Source organism: Solenopsis invicta, chromosome 16 (assembly GCF_016802725.1).
Source record: "Solenopsis invicta isolate M01_SB chromosome 16, UNIL_Sinv_3.0, whole genome shotgun sequence".
NCBI lineage: Eukaryota > Metazoa > Arthropoda > Insecta > Hymenoptera > Formicidae > Solenopsis > Solenopsis invicta.
Window position 1 is genome coordinate 3,935,800 of NC_052679.1, and position 23,930 is coordinate 3,959,729.

A 23,930-nucleotide genomic window follows, 5' to 3' on the forward strand; every position below is an offset into this window, starting at 1 on the left:
AATTTGAGAATGACGTTCCCTAACAGCACAAGATATCGTACGAATATTCTAGAATATTCTAGATATCGCACGAATATTCATACAACATCTTGATATATCGCACGTATATTTGTACGACGTCATGTTGCTGTTAGAGGTTATTTTAGAAACAAATCGAGGAAGAAACCTTGTTAAATGATTTTATTAAAAACTTAACAAGAAGACGCGTGGCTTTAATTTTTAATTTACCAAATATAAACACGCATATCAGAAAATCTTGTTTGTATCGTTAAAAAGATAAAAGTGATAATATTTTTGGAGCGAGCATTTTCTTCAACCGATGCTCTAGTATTCCAGGAATAAACGCCGGTGTGTCTAATTCGATTTGAGTAGCGGCAGGATTACAGATTACCGCGGGCCTAATTTCAAGGCACGAGTGACTGCGATTAAGCGGTGCGAGCGCGCGCGAATGCGGGCCGTCGTGGTCCCACAGAGCGGGACCCAATCCGGCGGCGAGCGATTATCGTGATAGACGCGCGTTCTCTCGCAAAAGCGACCAGACTCCCCACTATGAGGAAGCCATAGGTCGTACACATCGTGCACAGGTGGACGAGGACGAGCGACGACGACGGCGACGGCGACGGCGAGACGTGCGTGTCTCAGTCGCGAGCGAGCGAGCGGTGCGAGAGCGCGCGTGTGAAATTCCGCGCGACGCGCGATTAAAGGACGACCGTGAAATAATAAAAGGTAGACGCGACAACGCGACGACGGAAGGAAGCAGGGGGGAATACACGAAACGTGAGGAATGTGCCGCGAAAAGGAACGTGAGAAGGGAACCGACGAGACGTCTTTAACGAACGCACATGACAGGAGAGATCTTTAACCCTGGACAATTACAGTCGTTCGACTTTGCTTATGACGGATCAGTATAAACATCGGTGACGTGTTAATTGATGAAAGCGCCGACACGAGCCCTAGGAAATAAGTGAACTGACAGAGACTGACAGCAGTCTATTGTGTGAAATTGAATTTCTAATCCAGGGGAAGAGGAAAGGCACTTTGACATCCTTTCCATTCCTTAGCACTTCACTGTAATGAGAAAAAGGAAGAGCGAGAAAGATGAAAGGGAGAAACAAACCTACATTAACGTACAATTAGTATCACGTTAAAGTTTCACAGATTTTAATTTTTTATAAATCTATCAATTATGGAAATAATAATAAGACAAAAAAATTTCAAGTATAAAACAATTAAACAACAATCCTTGATTAGTTCATTAAGCAATCCTTCATTAATTTAATAATTTAATTCAATTAAATATTTATACATACACGTACATAGTTTTAATTGATTTAATTTAGCTTGGAAATATTTGCAAACTTATCGAAGGTCTAAGAAACGTACAATTTCACAGAATGGATTCCTGTCACTTCGTCTTCGTGCCATCATTTATTTCAAGATAGATAAAAAAAAAATAGAAAAATGAAAATGTTTAGCGGTCGCGCAATTGTATCGCATCGCGCGAAAAATTGGGAAAAGATCAAATTGATTTCCTCTCGAGAAACGATTCGCGATCGGCCGAAAGACGCATATTCATCGCGCAAAGAGCTTATACCGAAGTATCAAGGTCGACGCTAATTACGGTGGCGCGATAAGAGACGATACCGGCCGCCGCGGAAGCGAGAGAAGCGCAGATCTTCTCACGTTCGAGAAATCGATTCGAAGACCTTGAAGTTTGGACATTCACCGACACTTTTCATCTCGCCTCGTACGCAATTATTCTGATAAATGACTCTGTTTTTTGCACTATAAGGACAAAAAATCCTCGCGTTTGTACGTTCGAAATACATACATCAAGATCAGGTTAAAATAAGAGCATGCAATTTTTTGTCTCCACACAAGCCTGTTCAGCTCGACTATTTTCGAACTTAATCTTTAACATTTCGAGCAAATGTGACACGTAAAAGAAGTCTGATTGCTCGCGGGGCGTAGGTATTTCTTCGAGTCATGTCGCGCTTAATATAGAGTTTACATAGCGTTAAAAAATATAAATTTAGTTTAGTATTCCAAGATTCCGTGCGAAACATATCGCTAATGAAGCGATAAATCGCGTTATTCAGCATGATCCGTCGTTTTTTTTATTTCGATTAATACACATTTTCTTCTAATCATTCGTGATTCATTAATTTTTTATCTTTTGCGAATTCTTACTTGCAATTTCAAATTACATTTTTCTAAAAGACATTTTTTTTTCGATATGCCCGTTTAATTAATACACCTTTAAATATCTGATTCTTGTTCCTTATGCATAAATAAACTCTAGCAAAAGCGGGTTTCCAGTAAGTGCCATCATATAGAATATAGAACGAAAGGATTCTCTCGCGTGTCGAAAAAAAAGAGGACGATCTTATTGAGTTCTCGTTATCGTCACGCGTGACGGTTTTTTATCAACTGCATGACACAACTGAACAAACGAGATACTTTTAAGCCGAGAAATGAAATCGTGACAATTTTCGAGCAATGTCGTCCGTCAAAATAATCATTACGCAAATTACGCAAAAATATCAAAATGCCAGAGTTAACAGATTTATGAACGTTCCACTCGTGACACATGATTTTGAAAGATTGCGACGATGCCCCGCCCATCGATTCGTAAACAATATACACGGGTATCGTAAAATATTTCACAAGTGTCTATTATTTCCTCACTCACTTTTATCTGAAGAGCCGCGTAATCGCTGAAAATTTAATGTTGGAAATCAAAACAATTCGCAACTCATTTCAAAATGTGAAAATTTTTACCCCAAATCCATTGAGAAACTTACGTTTGAGTAACAGTTAATAGAAACTAGACACACGGTAGCTAAATGGCTCAATAGATAATTATCAATAATTGTCTACTTTTTATCGTAATTGCGATATTCTCGTATCAAGTACTTGATGTAAAACTCGTGTGTTTTATTTTACATGAAAATAGTGAAATTGATAGGACCGTAAATTAAAGGTACAATCTAAAAACCGAAATTAACTAAAGTTACGTAATACTTCCGTGCAAGATGGATGCGCTTAATTGACGTACGAAAGTCATGCACGCAGGAAACATCGGAAAATGTAATATGCTCGATCATGTTTGTTGTGTAATTCAACCGCGTCATCTTTGGAAAAAATCTTTAGACAAAGCAGAAGCACGCTCAAACGGAATTTTAAAGTTCGAATGTTGACGTCGTCGCGCTTTGTTACTCATGTGTTATGCAAATAAAAGCATAAAAAGTCCTCATTGGAAAAAAAATGCTGATGTCATTGCGCGCGTGTACAAATATTCTCCAAAATTCGGCAATGGGCGTGCTGTATAAAAATTTGGCAATTCCAATAAATACCCTTCGGCAGTTGTTCCGTATTCAGGCTGCCTTCGCTAATGCATAATGCGATATAATATGGGTCATTGATATGCAGAACTAATTATCATTATCGCTCTACCACGTATACGTAATAACTGTCAAATGGTGATCTATTTTACGATCTTGTTTTAAAATAATATAGCGACATTTTTTAAATTAGCCATAAAAAAAAGAAAAAAATATGTATCTCAGTTACAGAAGTAATAAACGTTACAATTTTCTCCTCATATAGATAAATTTTAAATAGATACAAGATCTATTTTACGTTATGGCTTTGTCTTGAAACCGAGAAGGAGGTATTTTTTTAAACTAATAGAAATATAAAAAGAATACATATATCTCAATTATATGAAGGTAATAAACGTAAAAATTTTCTTATGGGTTGAGGAGAAATATACCGCAAGAAATGCGCAGTATATTCCTTCAGAATTTAGACTATTTTCATTACGAGTCAGAAGGAGAACATCGTCGCATTTTTTCAAGAGATCAGGGCAAATTGCATTATTCGACTATGAAATAATTCCATAAATTGCGAGTGACGAATCGCGTAAGATGAATCTAATTATTCTTATCAAAGGTATCGTGCTCGCGAAGAATGGCGAAAACTAACGAGTAAATTTCAACACGGCTGATAAACGTAAATGCGCATGTGTACTAAGTGTTCGACTCAGTTCTGAACTTTGGCGAGGAAGTGCCGAGGAGGACGTAAAGAATAGAAAAGAAATAGGAGGGACAGTGAGTAGCCGCATTAGCCGATGATACGATGTGAAAGGTGCAGTTAAATGCAACTGCTGTCGGCCGAAGAGATGTTGACGTTGATCGGTGGCCTGATCGTCGTCTATTTCGTCTACGTTCTGATTTCACGGAAAAATGGTAAATATCTCTGCTACTAAAGCCCTAATGCTCGTTTCTCTTAAACACATGTTCTACTAAATTCTACAAATTTTGTTTTAACAAAGTTTTAATCCTTTCCTGTCCTGCTTTTTATGCATGTTTAAAAATAGAGGAAAAATCAAAAAGTGTATACAGAATTAAAAATGATTAAAATGGAGTATAGTCAAATAGAACTAATCATAATTTTTGTCATGTGAGTAAGAAAGATATTAGCTCCACTGAATTATTTAACATTAAAAATAATTACTCATATATTCACACATAGTTGTCATCTATTTTTGCCATCGTAACATATTTTATCAAAGTTACAATGAAAATAGGTTGTTCTAGGATACGATCTTCTCATCGCAAATAATTCTGATTTCTTATCTTCTTATCTCTGAGCAATCCAACGTAGATAAACGAACAACAGCATTTGTGGTCATCACATATTGCAATAAAGAAAGCTATAACCTGATGGAATATTATCACAAGCGATATAACGTTCTATGTAATAATGTGTAAGCTATATACATTTATTTTTTTAAGACTAAAATATTTAATACTTAATAAAAGAAGAGACACATTACTTCTCTTCTCATTTTTGTAAATAGAGATTTACTATATACATTTAATTATTTAATTCTTTATTTTCTATTTGTTCTGTCCAGTCGAGAGAAAAAATGATTAAAAAATGTAGAAAAAAAATAGGTATTAATATAATGTTTAATCTCATAGACTTTTCACTTTTCCCTATGTACATATTCTATTTTAACATCATATTATACCACTTTCTTATTGCAAGCTGTGTGTTATTACCACTGAGGCACTTCTGAACGTTACAAATTTTGTCTCTCATTCATTGTGTATCAGTGGCCGCCGAACTTTCGCACGAAAACGCGCCGTCGTCGTTCTCGCGACGCGCATATCGCCTCTCGCGAGATATCGCCGTTCTCTCCGCGCGCAAAACTGGTCCAGTAACCTCATCTCGAGATCTCCGAGCGCGATCGACCATTTATAACGATCGACAGAAGACGAAAAAGGGGAAATGTCTTGGCGCAACGGTTTTATGACTTCCGTTATCCGGATTTTTAACGCGAGATTCTCGCGCTATATTAAGGTGTCGCACTGAATAAACGTTGAATTTCTCCGACAGGAAGAGATGAGTTTCTCACATAAAACACGCTTGTTACCGCGTCACACGGAGTTTATCTTTTAAACTATTCGCGCATAGATGGGAAAAGTATCTATCTGTAAACCAAATTTTCATTTTACACAGCATTGCCTCCGATAGAGCGATAATTGATGTTGCGCCGTGAGAAAGCCTACGCATCGTTGGTTTCCTGAAATATGCTCGAAAAATAAAGCGAACGGTAAACATACCGAAGCCGTTTGCCGTTCTTCTTCTCAGATTATTCTCAAAGTCCAAGTTAAATCCATTACAATGAGAGAGATGAGTTGCACAGAGCCGGCACACTAAAGCAGCAAAATAAAAAAATCGGATAAAAAATTAATGCAAATCCTCAAGATACATTGAGACTTCTTAGAAATTTTGATTTATCGTGCGTCGAAGATCTCGAAGGTTGCCACACGCCACGTGCGACATCTCTTTCTTTCCATATAAATTATACATTAAATCACATGAACCGATCACCGTGAAGCCTCGTTTTTTTCCATCCAATCGGTCACAGCAGGCATACTCGATTATCAAGGATTAATTATGCGTAATTATTCCTATACGTCACGCTATCGCGACACGTCGTTCGGTATAATCGTACGAGGAAAGTAAATGATCGATCGAAGGCCGGTGGCGGTGTTACTGACTTTATCACCATTAATAGACGTCAAGAGAGAAGGAGAAGGCGATTTTGCTTGCTGAAGAAACTTCTTCTATACACGCCGGCTAATAATACGACTAATGTTTAAGGCGGCCGGATCGCGCGCAAAATACCTGTAGTCGGCCTTCACCTTCTACGGCGCGAGATCAAGGCTGGATGTCCTCGACAAGGTAGATCTTCGATGTGTATGCAAGAAGTAGTTGTGTGAAACACGAGCGTTATACAGAGAAAGAAAAAGGGAGACAGAGAAAGAGAGAAAGAGAGAAAGAAAAAGGAAAGAGGAGACATTCACGGGCACGCGATGTATTTATTTTTGATGCGAATAGCCCGGTGTTATACTTCAGGATTATTAATCATCCATACAGGATGTCACGAGTGACAACATGCGCATATCTTTTCAATAAAAAATTCCTTGCACTATATTTCACGGAGTTTTTTTTTTTAATAAGAAACTGTCTCTCATTTTTTATTTAATGAGAAAGTTCGCGTACCCACAGTATAATAATCGTTTTCACATTTCCGTTGATAGTGATAATGAAAGGTTCCCATGGGATTAATATTTCTTTACAAATTTAGAATTAAAAAATTCTAAGTAGTTACACAAACGTTTCAACATTTACTCTCAACACTATAAACGTGCGCAATATATGAAAGCAAAACATTTCTTTTTTTCTCAGACGAAAAAATGGCTAAGTCTTTTTTTGGAATATATCGCACTGAGAAAACATTTTTTCTTTTAATCCAAATTTACAAAACATTTTTCTAAAGATTCTCTTTCTAAAGAACAACCAGTTAACATTCACGCAAGTTATTCATTCAAAAATGACCTATAAAAATAGAGAGTCTAAAATTATAGATTCTAAAAGTACACGCTTAAATACTTGAGAATGCCCTTTTGCCATTAGCGTTCGCAATCTCAGGTGAAAATGCAGATTGAACGTAAAAATGCGGACCTCGAGTTTCCCGCGGAAAGAGTTCAGGAGGTCGGTGAATTTCACCTGGCGGCCGCGATCCGCGGCGGACAAGGTACGCAAGAGGAGACGAGAGAAAGAGAAAGAGAGAGAAAGGAGAAAAAGAGACGGAGGGACGAGATGAAGTCGCGAGAATCGTCGACGAGAGGAGTGGTCGTAAGGATGCATCATCGGCAAGGTCGCGTCGGAGAAATTACCGCGAAGAAGCGGCCGGTATTCGCGAGTGCCGGCTGTACATCGCCGTTATCTTTCCGTGACTCGATCACGCCGAAGAAAGTACGATACGACTCGTACTTGCTATACCCCGTTTTACTACAACCGTTTGCAAGGTGCACTCGGTCGTTCACGATACAGTGTCCGACAGTCACTCCGCGGAAACCGCGATCGATCCATGGAATCGCCAACCGAACACGAATCAACACTCAAGGATCAATGGGAGTACACGACGCAAAAATGGTTCTAAGATTAGAGAAATTGTAGTTTAAACAAACGAGAATTCGTGTCCTCGAATGAAGTGTTCCTATGTACGCTTTAGATTAATGAGTATAGATCATACGAGTAAATTGGGGATAACATGATTTACATCACTTTGCGGCCAAAGGTAACGGTTAACTCTACAAAATCGGTATATGTTCAAGCGACTAATAATTAAGAAACACTTAGAGATTTTTAGTTTATAATAAAAAAAAAATTTATGAACGTGAGATGTTGTTAAATGTAATATTCAAATTTACAGAGTATTAAAAAAAAAATGTAAAACTTTTGTTAAGAGATATACTCATGTTTATACTTTCAAATATGTTATATGCATAATTGTTAAAAAAAGTAAGATACAAAATTACAATATGTAAACGCTTAAACTGAAGTTTAAGTATTTTATGTATTTATGCATTTAAGTTAAATACATAAATGGTTCAGCTGAAGAAATTTATTTTCCAGTTAAAAAATTTAGTTAAGCCAGCAACTTTTTTTCTCAGTGTAAAGAAAAAAAGTTGCTTATCTTTTAATTTAAAATAATTTGCCGATTCTACAAATAAATCGTGTCTGCATGAATACGCGCATTTATTTCAAACTATTTAGAACTATTTAAAACGCTATTATCTATTATTTAATTATTTTCACATTTATTCTAATTTTGCAAATCTTGCTTTTTTAATTATTTATCTATCTCTTTAAATAAAAGTTTTACAAAGTATTGAAAAATATCCCATTTTTCAATTTGCTTGGATCCTACAACCCCTTAACGGTACAACCAAGACGACCCAGAAGTTCTTTTAAGTCGCATTCGTGGTAATTGCAGACGTAATGACCAGCAGAATATATTCTCATCATCGATCATCGCAATGACAATGTTGATCTCGACAATTTTCCAACTTAATGTTTCAGACAAACCATCTACCGATCCACCTGCTATGGCGCATGCGGCGCTCAGAGAGATCGTCGAGCGAGCCGTCGAGGAAGCTCGAAAATTACCAGGATTGAACGCGTCCGAGGACGCGGAGCATCCTCGGGAAGGTCGTGCCGTCGCAAATAATAGTTATGAGGATCTCCTTGCCACCGCGATACTCAACAAGGTTATTTAGATGCAACGTTGAAATATAAAAGAGCGATATAAATTTCCTCAATTAGTTACGAGTAACGTACAATGTCTTTGAAAAATCTTTTGAATTAGTGATTAAAAAGTACATTCTAAAAAAGAAGCTTTATATCTTAATAAAAATTTAATCAAAGGACCATGCGCAAGCACAAAACCAGGATATAAATAATTAATCCAAGTTAATTTAATATTGATTCACTTTAACAATCACGAGACTAGTTTCAATCTTACTTGATTTTTTTTCTCAATCGCTTTATAACACCTTTACTGCTTTCTAAGAAATTCCATCTAATACTACGTCAATATTATTGTTTAACCGCGCTTTATCATCCTAACTATTAACAAACTAATTAGAGTCACCTTATGTAATAACGTCATAACAATGTGCAAATTGTTTAAACATTGAAATTGTGTTATATTTCTAATAGCAAGATATTAATTAATCATTGTGTTACATACTGCCAGAACGGACGCACGGTTTGACTGACAATTCAACAATGTAATATTTCTAATGGCAAGACATTAAATTTATATAATGACACGAAGATGATGGCATCAGCCTTTTATTTGTACTCAAAGAAATTTTACCCATGTTATAAAGGGATTGAAAAAGATCAAGTAAGATCGGAACTAGTCTCGTGATTTTTAGAGTGAATAAATCTTAAATTAATTTAGATTAATTATATGCATCCTGGTGTTGTGTTCGTTCTTCGCCTTTTGATTAAATTTTTATTATTGTCTTATTTTCTTATAATTAATTTTAGAATGTATTTTTTGTAATTTAAAAAAGCTTTAAAGATATTGCATGTCAATTTTTTGCGGATTTTAAATAACATTAATATTAAAATCTGCATCATTTCTTACGTTAATTATCACTAATCAAACTATAAAGCACAGTACTTAAATTAAATATGATCGAACGCATTACGCGCGTTTTAGGTCATCGAAAAATACCAAAGGGAACGAATTGACGGTAACAGTAACGTCCTGAACGACACAGATTCGCCTAAAGCGAAATATACCGCAAGTGCGTAGAATTTACTTAACATATTATCGCACCTGAAGCGTGGAGAAGTCCTATTTACGAAGATGATGCTCCTTTTTCAGACGAGAGCGAGCATGGTCTTGAGGAAGATGCGGCGAGTTACGCGTCCGATCCTCTCGAGTGCAACGGCGGTCATAGCGCGTCGATCAGGCAAAATGAAGATCGTCGGAAACCGGTGTCCTTCACGGTACGGATGCTGATTTTGCATCGCATTTACATATTCTCGCAATACGGAACGTAACGCCATTAAGTGCAGTGAACATAAAATTTACATATCAGATTTGAACTCGCGTAATTTAGATATAATAAAAGATAATCGTATCATATGCTCCCTGATGAAGCCTGGATCCTGTTACAGATGGAGGAAAGGATAGAGGAAGTAACCACGATCACGTCGGACGATGACGAACTTCGTGACAACGGCGTCTTGGAATTCGGATGCACTCGGCGCGTACCGTTTCCAGAATACGGAATGGATATCGTTGACCGTGAGTATCTCGACTTTCACTTCGAATGTCATTTACATATTCAAAAAGTATGGAATCATCTGTGTGTAAAAGATTATACGATGTCGTATCATACATTGATTAATTCAATAAAATAATTTAATTAACTCTGATAATTGCTCTTAATTTAATTTCATTATTTAATCGGATAATTCTCTCGATATTTTTAAAAAGACGTAAAAAGTAAAATAATATGTTGTGTAATTGCTTCCAGCATTTTAAAAAAATCATAATTTTATCATGTGGTACAGCATAATTTTTCGTCCTTTTCTGTAATTTCTTGTAATTTTTCGTAATAGCTCCGCGGGAATTACCTTCACCATCGCCATCATCGTCAGATTCTTCGGACTTAAATCACAACGAATATCCGCCGGTCAGGACAAAACGTCACGCCACTGATCATACGATGGATATAGTTTCACCCATCGAGTCTTGGGAGGACAATTGGCTATTTCAGAAAAAGAGAATCTCTCGATCGCAACCGGATCCAGTTGCTATGTTGGTACCGAGCTCTAATGCGTATTACAAGGCTCTGATCGGCGACCGAGATGCCGAGGACACGTCCGATCTATCCGAATGCTCATCTACGAAATCCGATGAAGAAATCGAAAAGGAATTGATGGAGGCGATCAACAACGTAATTCCGAGGACTCCTAGTATCTCCGAATGTGACGCGACAAACAATCAGACAGAAACTAATCAGGAAGGAGCAAACATGATGCAACTCGGAAAAAATGAATTCGATATTTGCCAAGCGAAAACGAAAACTGAAAAGTACCTAACTGTAATTGTTCCCGAGCATTTCGACGAGAGAAATCATGAGGAGGGATTCCTGAAATCTTCAGAAATCTCGAAGAACGAAACAGCCAATCGTGAAGATGACAAAGGGAAACAAAATGAAAGTTTATTTGAGCTGATAACAGTAGGAAAAGGAGAAGGCGAAGCCAAAGAAAAGCTTAAGGATACAGCCGAGCGCCGCGGAAGACCGATCACGATGGAAAGTTCTATACAAAAGGAAGTAAAGATGCAATCTGAAAAATCAAGTGAGAGGAACGATCGAGAGGAAAACGTCACCGACGAAAACGAGGAGCAACGAGAGAGCGAATATACTGAGCACTACGACACAGCGATCCAGAGACACTTAGACAGTTTGACGAAAGTCGAAGTTTACTCTGGAGAGAGCGAGGCGCCTGACGATACGAGAAAAACGACGGACGAACAGCTGAGAAAATCGGAGAACAATTCGACTGAAAAACCAGAAAGGTAGGAGTCTCGAAATATCTTTTTTTCCTGACTGATACTTTCTTCTCAATTATTTATGAATAATGGTTTATGATATTTCATCACTCTCATCACTTTTATCGTTATTTAATATAAAGTGAAATATAAAGAATTGTGTTTTAAATCAAATTTAAAATATAATTTTACATATTAAATAATATATTTCAAGCACATATGTATATTTAAAAAAATAAATTTATTCTTTCTGTCTTCGTTTTTTTGAATTTTTGCAAGAATATACATATAATAAATATGAATAAAGCAAGATGTCGCTCATGTTTCGAAATAAATGCATAATAAACTGTGATGATAATTTCAGTTTTCTACGCAAGAAAAAAAATTATGAAGCAGAATATGGTATTCATGCAATAGAGTAGATATTGCGTGAATACCATATCCTTCATAATTTTTTTTCTCGTCGCGGCACGGAGTGTCTCTTTCATAATTTTTTTTTTTCAACTTTAAGCAGTGAACGTTCAGAAGCCGAAGTCCAATTGTCTTATGCAACGATCAAGAATCACGTCGACATAACAAGTGAAAATGATCCATTAAGCGCCCCTCCACGACCAGGTAACTATTCACGATAAAATTTGTATACAATAGACATAAAAATTCATCACATCCTCGCATTTTTTCGATTTATGAAGATAATAGAAATTTCAATTTATTTTCTTGATATAAAATTGAGTACGAATAATTTAATAATAGGAAATTTTATATAATAACAAACATGCATAGAGATTTGAAAAAATTATTATGTAATATGTAATAAAAACCGAATACGCGTAAGAGATTTCGCAAAAAATAAATTATAGCTTCAAAAGGTTATATCGTATACAGTAGATAATATATTGATAATGCATGTCTTTAAAGTGTATAAAAAGCAAAATCTTAATAAATTTTAAAAAAAACTTCTCGATGTCTTGTAATAAAATACAGTAGATTCGCGAATGTAATAAAATATTCATACATCATAATGAACATGACGTGAATATGATGATGAATAAATATATCGGACAGGCACAATAGCAGAACGTGAGCACAAAAAGTGGGAAAATGCGCCGCCAATCGAAAACAATCCATACAGCGAGGAGAGCATTCGAAAGCGATGTTTGGAGAGGCAATATTCGCGAAATTCGGACATTTCGGGGTAAGAATCACCCCGAAAAAAGACCCCGCACAATTATGGATTTTAATCCCTGGTAAAATCGGCTGGAACTGTAGTCAAGAGTCAGTCGTATTTAATTTAATATTATTTAAAATCTCTATTTTAAATTAAAAAAAAAATAAAACAGTTATTTAGTATTTACTATTTTAAATTTTTATGGTCTCTTTATGATCTACTTCTTATTTTCTATTTTAAATAGAAAAAAGAATTATTTAAATTTAAATAAGTATTTTAAATAAGTTTCTTCTGCTGATTAATTTCAACTAGATTTGATTTTCTTTATTGAAATAAAACAAAAACAAAAAAGTGTTGTAAAAAAAAGATTTAACAATTTTATAAATCTTTAACCTAAAGCCAACGATACTATATTAGTAGCTGTTTCTTATCTCTATATGAGATTACAATGGGTACCAAAAGAAACAACAAATTGTGCACGGAACCTATTTTTTATTTTTTTAAGAAAAAATAACAATAACATCGATAATGCATTGACATCTACCATTCCTCGAAATGATTTTGTGTCAAAAAGTTTTTTTTTTCCTTTAAAGCTGAAGACAAGAGTTCTATTGAATTGAATATAAACGCTGCGCAACTAGAATGTATGCAACACGTTGAGTAAAATGAAAATGTAACTGTGTAATGTTTGAATCGCTATCCAATCGTACGATGGATGTTTATTAAGTTTAACACGCCTTTACCGTCTACGCCGGTGAAAAGATTATTTTTCTCGGCGGTCTTATTACGAGAGCGAATCGAAGGAGCATGAAGGACGCCAATTTTGAGATGTGGGTTTTAATTAAAGTCAATGAAAGATTCTGTTGAAATTCAATGCACAGTTAAATATACCTAAATACGTGAAAATACTTAATGTTCAAATTCAAATAAACAAGATCATAAAAAAATTATTTTGTATTTGAAATTTTTATTTAAAATACATATTTCTTGTTTTATATTTTAAATAAGTTTTCGAAATTTATTTCTTATTTTATATTTTAATTAAGTTATTTTATCGATCCCTGATTACAGTTCTTGACTCACCAAAGTCTTTATAGGTATAAAACTTGAAAACGGTTTAGTTTTCAAGCTTTTTGGCGTAGTTTTTTTGCTACAGCCATTTGAAATATTTTATTTTTATGTTAATAATATTTCAAATCGGTTTTTAAGAAATTATGAGATTTTTTTTCAGGTAATTAACTGACGTGTACACGTCTCTTTTTACACTCTTTTTATTAGATTGAATAAATCAAAGATTTATCATAAATAAAATATTTATAAAATATTATATAAGTATTTAATTTTTATTTACCACAAATATTATACAAAATATTCATATAAAACTTGAAAAAAAAATAAATATTAATAAATATTTATAAATATTTATCATGCGCTATTTGAGCATACGTATTTACTTGAGGGCCGTGACAGTATGTAAAGTAGGAAAGAGGGAGACAAATATGCTGCTACGTAGCTCTTAAAGTATGTGTTTAGAACTGTTGGGATAAGTAATGTATACTTATTTGGCCCACATATGCGCGCGCATATACACATATATACATAGAGTCTACAATTTGTTTGTAAATATGATTTTATGTATATGTGTGTGCTCGAGAGAGTAAGTGCGGATGAAAATAAGTGTGTATTACTTGTTATTCTCCCGACATTTTTAAATACAGACTTTAAGAGCTACATAGTAGCATATTTTCCCTCCTCTTACTTATACATTACCACAAGCACATACTCGAGCAAAGACACATATGTATAACAAAACATTCTCACATAAATAAATCATATATTATCAACTAAAATTTCACCATTTATTACAAAAAATTGATTTGAAATATTACTACAGTAATGATAAAATACAATACTTCACATTGCTGTAACAAAAAAAAAAACTAGTTATTTTCAAGTTTTGTGACCGTGGAAACTTTTGGTTAATCAAGAACTATATTACAGTTTCAGCCAATTTCACCAAGTGCTGAAACCCATAATTGTGCGAAGTCCTTTTGCTAAATATCCCATTGTAACGGCAAAGTTTTCAACTTGATTTTTAACTTTATTCAGAACCCATTACGAATTAACAAAGCTAAACGAAGTAAATATGGAGGCGCTCCTGGCACCCGGTCGACCGGACATCAAACGGTAACTTTCGTTAATCTTTCTTTCCGAAATAATAAAAGCTGATAATAATTAAGAGGCATAGTAATTTAAAAAATCAAACAAATTATTTCTTCAACTTTCTTACACTAAAGTCTTTAACTAAAGGTTACTTAAAATATTGATTGATTAAGAAAAGAAATGAAAAGAAGACTCACAGTGCCATTTTTTACCATTTTCCATTAGTAGAGTTCCGTGACGCTAATGACTCGACTTTTCTTACATAGATTCGGCAGGGATTACTACATCAACCAATCGAAGGCGGCCAGTGGAGAACGGCAGGAACGGGCCAGGTCGTCGATGTCCTCGATGTCGAGCAGACCGAGCAGCTCGCTGTCCCAACAATCGAGCTGCGCCGGCGACGAGCAACACGAACGACAGGTGAGTCACGACAAGCTCGAGCAATTCGAAGCCGCTTCGTTGCGCGGCAGCTTGCCTAGACGATGCTGCCGCGATCCCCGCGCCAGTCCGCACTTCGCGATCAACCCTCTCCTGCATCTGGAGCCTGCGAGCGATCGATCGCGCCACGTCGACGGCGAGCAAACCGAGAATCTCGTAGGAAACGACGTTCGAATGATGTACCTCGAGGAGAGCACGAAAAATGACGCGAGAGACGATCGAGGCTCTAAGAATTCCGCGGAGTCGGATATAGAAACGATATTTGAAGGAAAAGAGGACAGCTACATCCTGTCGGAGAGCCTGGAAATCGGCACGGACTCTGAGCAATCGGTACCGACGGATTGGAATCGGCCTTTGGATGATCGCGAGGGTGAAGAGCCGATAGTTCCGCGATACGACAATCGCGCGCGATCACCGAGCGATCGGAACGATCGCGATCTGGGCGATCGCGACTCCGGGATGTGCTCGATCGGTTCTCGCGACTCGGAGAATAGTGAGCGCGAACGTTGGCGACGGTTGTATGGCGGTCGGCTGGCGGATAACGATAGTTCCGACAACGGGCAGATGATATCATCGATCAGCGGCAGGAGATTTTTGACTACCAACGGATACAAATACAACACGTTTGGTGGCATCAGGATCCGGCCGGCGAAGGTGGAGGATTCCGACGACGATCTCGAAGACGAATCGACCTTGCCGGAAGATCCTTTCGAAGATCGCAGTCCGGAATTCGCGAAATTAAAGTTTCAGACTTTCGGCGGGATCAAGAGGAGCAGAAGGATCGACAGCAAGAGATTGCCAAACTACAGAAGGATTCGATTGAGACCGATCCTACCGGAAGTCGCCACGTCTGCCATTCCCGAAAACGGTCGCGATATAACCGAAACGCAAGGATCAGCGAATCTCGATCTACATTCTAACGTCGATTCGGAAAATTGCGATCAGCCAGCAAACTTGAATCGTTCTACGAGTGTCGAGGGATTTGCTAGCTTCGAGCATTCGACGAGCTCGACTTTCGAGAGCGACTGGCAGGATGAGGAAAATAACGTTACGAACGATCGGGTATCCACGGGATACGGGCAAATTGGACGCAACAGAAATCAAACGAGTCCCTTCAAAGTAAGCTCCACGGCGAAACGTAGAAATCTGATTCGTAAGAAAAACGTAAAATCATCTTCGCTCTGGTCCTTGCCAAATGAGGACGATGAGTGGCAAGATGAGCTCGATTGTGCCTCCGATGAAATTATAATGAACAAGTTTTTGAAGGATGTCTCCAGGAGGCGAAAAGCGAGCGCGTTCAACAATGATAACAATGTCGCGGCTCGAGGAAGAGGAACAAGATCTGGAAGGAATCGAGAAGTCCTCGAAGACAGTAACCGCGAAAAGTTAGAGAAATCGATAATTAGGAACACTGAAAGGAATTTGGAAAGTTCGAAGGAATCTCGACAAGAAGGGAAAAGTGATAATAAGGGACGTGATGATAAGGGACGATGCAAGAAGTTGTACGTGAGAAATTTGAGCGACGTCACGATGTGGTGACAAGCAGAAAAGCTGACTTGAAAATTGAATTAAAAAAAAATCGATACGAGAAAAAGAATGTATCGTGCTATAACTGTAACACGATTGCCATGAAGAAATATTGCGCTGTATAGAAATATGAAATGTATCAAGAGTATACTATACATTAGACATATTATACTACATAATCTTGAGATATCTTTGCTATATCTCAAAGCAAATTTTTATTCTATTTTTCTACAATTCTTATGACGATTGATAAGAAAAAGTGGGTGACAAAAGGCTTCAAAATGAATTATTTATTATAAGACTCATGGTATTTCAAATGAAGAGAAAACGAGATTGCGAGATTCTACTTTGATACGGCGCGAAAGTTAGAAATTCAGAATGCAGGCTTCCGCGCGATAATTGATGGATCCAGCTAATTATTGTAAAGATTCATTAATTTAATAATTGTTACAATTGTTATATAGTTAATATATTTTGTTTCCGATGCGATAATGTACCTGATAGTATGTGAATGCATTTGCATCAATATCCTAAGTCTGTGGCCATGTTTTTTTGAAATAAGAGTGCCATGACACGATACGCTAATATATTAATGTGTCATATAGGTTAACGGTGGAAAGTTCGTATTTATACAACGATAAGTTACAAGTGGTAAATAAATACGGGTGCATAAAAATTTAAGCTGTGTATCACAATAATGCTGACCTTCCGCTCCTTAACAAATTTCTAATTAATTTGTACGTTTTTGATCGGGAAATCATTCTCTATCTCAAACGTACAATGCAAAACTATTATAATAAATAAATCTTTGCATGTAAATTTAATTGACTTAACCCATATGTCCAAAATCAATATTTGTAGTATCATTAAGATATAAAAATATTACATAAAAATTATTTAATTTGAAGATATTTAGTAAAACCATGTATCAGTATCTATTTAATTAAATGTAGTTTGCATGAAAAAATTATATATATATATATATATATATATATATATATATATATATATATAATCATTTTTTCATGTAAATTTTATTTCATGGTTAAATAGAAACTTAAAAAGAACGGACAAATCTGTACATATATTAACATGAATATTACAACTAATTAACTAATTTAATTAAGCAATCAAAAAATTGGTCATTTTTTGCATGAAACTTATAGGTGATGGTTTCTATTTGATATTTTAATTTTAATATGTAAAAATTATTGAATACAAGTTTGTGTAAACTGTGTATGATTCCATTTTAGATTTCATCTTTTACGTCAAATATTTAAAAATATTTAAATTACATACAATATTATTTATATTATATTGTAACACTCTAATGTAGCTCATTTTCTCATACTCCGGGTTAAATATACAAGAGCAACGCACAAAACTTTTAATTTAGATTCATTTTTTTTAGTGTAAAAAATAGATGATTATGGATAGAAATCAATTATTTTAGAGATTATAGTATTATAGCTCAAAATTTGTAAACTTTGTTGCCTTAGAAGTTGTGAGTAATAATTAAGTATTACAACATTAACGAGATAATTGGAAATCATTAGATTAGATACAGATATGCGTTTTCATGTTCTACGTTATAATTTTTATATAAATGAAGATTAGATAAAATGAAAAAATAAATTCAAAATGAAAAAATCGAGTATATTAGCACGTATCAACTACATCGCATCTCTGGATATTTCTATCCGTTTTTCTTAAGGTTTAAGGTGTGAGTTGAAAATCAAACGACAATAGAACCCGAGTTATTTACCACTCGAAATGCACGCATCACGCATTGCACAAATTGCACAGAAAATACGATCTAATTTGTATCTATATTTTTTCGCTGTATCTCGCAAGATACTACTCGAGTTGCGTTAACACAACGAAATCAATTCCGCAATTACGACCTGTGACAGAGAATATTTTAATCGGTAAGTACCTATTTACTTGCGTACGGGATGACTAACAAAGAATCGTATGTGTTCTTGGCGTTTGTAAATTTTCTAATATTTCTTGTAATTTTTTGTTGCCCGCTAAACTTCAATAACTAAACAGCAATTAACATTGTATATATTACTTGTGTATATTGTTTGTAAAATTTTGCGTACTTAATAATTCCTTATATTTATACTACAATTATAATAAACTAATATTAGAAAATTCATTAAATCTGACATGTCATATAGATTATTCATAGGTTTCCTCATCTCATCAAGAATAATGCTTTACAATATTAATTATGAAAAAAAAATGAATGACACTGTTTATACTTGTGTGCAATCATATTAACAGATAACATTGTACAATTAATATTTGCAACATAAATTATGCAATATATATTAACAAGAGAGTTTCTTGACCGCATGACAATACTAACACGAAGAGAGCTTACTTTTAATTTGCGAGAGCGAATTTGTGGCTGTACTTAAAATATATCAGTCCGCGCTTCTTTTCTAAAATTTAAATTTGCGTAAATAAGAAATATCAAAAACTTCAACATTTCAAATATGGCACGGTAAATTGTATTTTTTCTGGGTGCAATTTAAAAGATCTGAAAATTTTTTAATTAAAAGTTTATACGTTTACACATATCAAGAGTTTATACTTGCACTCGTGACAAGAAACTAAACGGCAAAATTTCCGATCCGTTAATATAATCGCGACTGATATGTGTTAAGCAAAAATTGTTCATATGATTAATAATTATTGTCAATCATTTCTTCTAAGATCGATGATGTTAAAGATCGCACTAACCATAATACTAAAAAAACAATTCTCACTAATATATCATTATTAATATTTTTACTGCGTTAGAAAAAATGAAATTTATATTACAGAACATTGTCACTGCGTCACAGACAATAATATTAATCGTATGACAGTTAAGAGCAAAAAAAAAAGGAGGCAAAGGAAAAAGGAATCTGTGACTCTTCGCAGCACGCAAGAATAAATGAAAGAGAGAATAACAATAATTCAAGATGCAACGTAAACATGAAATAGTTTTCGAACGAATCCTACATATATTAGATCGCTAACGTCAGTCGATTCTTCTGTGTTCTAGGAAGAACCTACGTCCAAGGAGATCTTACCGTCCGACGACGGTATCTCGGTTTCACAAGAGAACGAAAATACGAAGACGTCAGCCTCGTGGTGCAGGAACAACGCCGAAGTAATTAATCCCGAAACGAACAATCACGCCGTGAATTCGCGTGCTTCCGTCGACATTGGGGATCGTCAGAAAGTCAGAAGCGAGAAAGACAAAGCGCCCGACGAGACGGCGTGGAAGGGTCGTCAACGTACAGACGACGACATTCTGGAGAGCCAGAGAAAAAACAGCAAGAACGAGATTAACGCCAAGCTCAACAATCAGGAGCAGAGTATCGAGGCCGAGCGTAACGACGATAAAGAGCGAACAGTTCACAGGATCGACTTGAAGGCGTACGGTTTCGAGAACGAGTTCTCGGATCAGAAGAAACCTATCCGGCCACAGAGAGTGGTGAACAGATTGGACCTGAGCTCCTTCGGCTATCAGGATGGCCTGCGCCGTGCTCACTCCAACAATCAACTGGACCAGCCATTGCGGAACAACGAGAAATCGAATCTGACGAGACGCGCGTACAAAGGATACCAGACTGATTCGCCGAGATCACTCGGCTTCAGGGGCTTCGCCAAGAGCTCGAGGGGACTCAACGAGCTGCGGGACGAGGTCGAGGAGGATGTTAACTCACGATTGATATCTGCCAAGTCGATGCCGAATGTCGCTGATGACGTGTGCTATTTCGCGAATCGAGTTTACGTAAACGATACTCAGGATGAACTAACCACCAACAATCTGCTGGATCTCACGGAAAAGAGCGCATCGTCGGAGGAACGAGACGCGATCGTCGAAGATGACATTTCGCTGCTGAACGATTACGACGAAATCTCATCCGACGTCGACAAATCTTTCGAGGATATTTATATCAGAACCAAGACTCAGTCTAAAGAGGTGGACGAGGAATTGCGGGAGATGCCTTCGGTGAAAAGACTCGCGGAAGCATTTGGCAGGCGACAGACTTCCGAAATAGTGACTGCCGTGCCCGCGAAAGTAAACAGAGTTTCGGTAACTAGCGAAATGCCATTTTATTTCACATTTACAGATTTCAATTTGATTACGAATTAATATCGAATCTCGGTACATTTGTTCAGAGCAAGAATGACATTATGCGTTCACAATTTATAAAAATATTGTAAAAGAGATGTAGATAAATAGCTAGATAGACACGAATTTATTTTATAAATAGAAAAATTTATGGATAGAAAAATATCTACAAATAAAAAATTTATCCGATTTGTTAACCCTCGATATACACATTTTGTTCTATGTAAAATACATACGGGGATCTCATTTATATTTTTTATCATAATTCCAACAAAAATTGGCATATTTCAATTAAATTTTTTATCAATGAAAAATTGATCAAGGAATAGGCTTGCGGTTGGTAGAAGTCGATAGAATTAAGGAGATATACGAATTTGTTAAAACGATTTTTTGTCTCGTAGGTGCCAAAAGCAGACGATACCAAGGACAGATCGTCCAACTCCGAGATACACATAGTCGAAACACCCAGGCAGATGCACAGTCTGACTGCCAGATCTCTTTCGAGGGAATTTCGAGAGGGGTTACGTCAAATGCCAGGTAAACTGACATCGCCGCCGGTCAGCCGGTCGCTGGTAGAGGAGCGACCGATGAATCGAACGGAAATCGTGCGCTCGAAGCAAGAAGGCAGCGACATCGCCGTAATTTCACCCGGCAAGCTCAAATCGAATATTATATTTTGGGAGCAAATGCAGAAAAAAAGTTAAATAGTATTTACCCGCAAGTGCCTAATAATCATTGTGACATTTCGATTGCGAGACGGATAGAGCGATAGATCACAGTTAAATTAATTTTGTATACATAACGAAAAGCAGAGATGAGAAATTGCTTGAATGGAAGTATATCGCTAAGAAAACCGCGATTCGAGTATAAATTTATACGACAAAATCAAATCAAGCGGTTAATTTAAATAATTAAATAATGTAAATATGATAATTTCGCGGGATTAAATGGTAAAAAGTAATTATTAGAATAAAATTACGGCGATAAATAAATTTAAGTTAAACAAGAGTTTAATGTTGACTTTACATATTCGTTGCGATCAATTTTGTATATTTGTAAATGATTTTGTGTATGTAGGATTTTGCGCATTTTCGAACCGAACGGAAATGTATGTACAACTATGACTTCACACAAAGTCGAGTCGAACGTTACATTTTAAGAACGGCGTTTATAACAAAAGTTACTACTTAATTACGAATTTGCATTCATAAAATTGTCAGCGTTGCTATTCTTGCGAGCGGCAAGAATATGTTAATGTCTGTATCGGAAAATAATAGTTTCTTAGCGTAAATTGATTTTGAAACGTTGTATTAATACGAGTAGATAAAAAGAGTAGATAAATTTCTCGCCGCGAGTGATAAACAGGAAGATAGCTTTACATAGAAGTGTAATAAAATTTGTGCCAAATGGCATCGCGATATAACACGTTGATAGCCAAAGAAGACGTTCCAAATATCGTATTCGAGACAAGGGACCGGGTTAACCATTTCTGCGTTGAATTTATGATACAGGAGCGTTATTTCCAAAAAATTGTATTTAATTTTAAAGAAGGCTAAATTAAAAGAAGTAATAAGTATGAATTAATAAATGAGAAATTTTCTAAAAATATGTACATATTATGTAACTTTTTCGTAAGATTGAAACCAATTTCGAACTTTAAATTGAAATGAATAAAATTATAATATAATTAACAATCGTTGTGCTACAAAGAACAAAGAATCAAAAAGAGTTAACCTAGATCGTTGCCAATCGAAAGAAATGATTATTTCATAATGTAATATGTAATTTAAGATTTTGCGTTTTGTATATTATTACAAATATATATATAAAAAGATGTGTTTATTGTAATTAAACAAATAAATGATCAAGAAAAAAAAGATATAGTTATTTCATGGCTATTGGAATTTGGATTGTCGGAATTGAAAATATTTCACAAGAATATAATAGATACAAAAAAATTAGTAATAAAAATAAATTTAATTAAATATGTAAAGGTAACAAAATGACAAATTTTGTCAAAAAATTTCATCTCGGATATTCATTGACGAGCATGAAAATAATAGAATAATAATAACAATAACATTCCAGAATGGAATGCAAAAAGGAAAATACAACATGTATTTATCATCAATAGTTTAATAATGTACAAACTGAAAAAAAAACTGTTATGTTCAAGTAAATATATATCTCTATATTTAACATCATTTCCTTAATTTAAAAAAATGTTTAAAAATAAATTATTTTATACTGGCTAATATTTATTTAAATCAAGGAAATGTTAAAATAAATATATTCATTTGAAAATAGAAAAGCTTTTTCACTGCATATTTTAGAGTTTATATTACATTAAAAAATCTCTACCTCAAGATTGAGATAGATTTCAAATTATAAGCTGTCAAGATTGCCTAGTGATATTACCTAAAATTAATTATACCAATTTTATTGATTATTGGTTATTGGCTATTAATTTTTGCGATACTAATTTTCAGATAATACTAATTTTTACTAAGTTAATCAATTTTATTTTCAGTTCTTTTTAAATTTACTATTTCAAATTCAATCGTTCTTGTGAAATTTATTAGTAATTTATTATTACTAATGGATTAAATCACTTACAGTGATTTAATCCATTAGTAATAAATAAAAAAAATATTTACCGCCAAACATGAAGGAATCATTCATAATCGATTTCTTGTAACCAATCACGCATATGAAATGTGTACTTATATTACGCTTCGCATAATCGACCAAGTCTCGTGACACGATTGACCAAATTTCTTGGCATGATTGATGAGACATTATGATATTTTGCGTCGCACTTCGGATATTGATCATACGCGCACATTGCGACAGAAAAAGAAACACGGAAAAGATACGATTCGCATGCCACTACCCCCTGGTGGAAAAAATATTCTACACAAATTTAACAAATATTATAAAAATCTACATGTTGGAATTGGAACACTTTTCTATAAATTTTTATAAATTTTTGTAGTGCGCCGTCGCGACTTTTACAAATTTTTCGGTGAAACTACTTCAAACTACAATAAATT

The 23,930-nt window shown here is 35.3% G+C and overlaps 2 protein-coding genes across 10 annotated transcripts in view; one reads left to right on the top strand and one right to left on the bottom strand.

Moving 5' to 3' along the window:
• Positions 1-22,711, top strand: part of LOC105203022 — a 163,926-nt gene extending 141,215 nt beyond the window's left edge. For 4 of the 9 annotated variants that reach the window (XM_039458590.1, XM_011171735.3, XM_039458591.1 and 1 more), the window contains 9 exons: positions 8,446-8,633; positions 9,596-9,683; positions 9,764-9,888; positions 10,060-10,189; positions 10,507-11,470; positions 11,955-12,058; positions 12,509-12,638; positions 14,721-14,798; positions 15,041-17,420. In XM_039458590.1, the coding sequence (XP_039314524.1) occupies positions 8,446-8,633; positions 9,596-9,683; positions 9,764-9,888; positions 10,060-10,189; positions 10,507-11,470; positions 11,955-12,058; positions 12,509-12,638; positions 14,721-14,798; positions 15,041-16,751 (3,518 nt within the window). In that variant the 3' untranslated portion in view covers positions 16,752-17,420. Of the gene's footprint in view, positions 1-570; positions 727-757; positions 778-1,410; positions 1,748-3,954; positions 4,251-8,445; positions 8,634-9,595; positions 9,684-9,763; positions 9,889-10,059; positions 10,190-10,506; positions 11,471-11,954; positions 12,059-12,508; positions 12,639-14,720; positions 14,799-15,040; positions 17,421-19,797; positions 20,839-21,278 lie in introns of those variants that run through there. The other 5 variants (XM_011171752.3, XM_011171780.3, XM_026132993.2 and 2 more) reach the window with 5 other exon arrangements.
• Positions 1-23,930, bottom strand: part of LOC105203062 (uncharacterized MFS-type transporter C09D4.1) — a 63,860-nt gene that overhangs the window by 38,872 nt on the left and 1,058 nt on the right. The window lies entirely within an intron of this gene.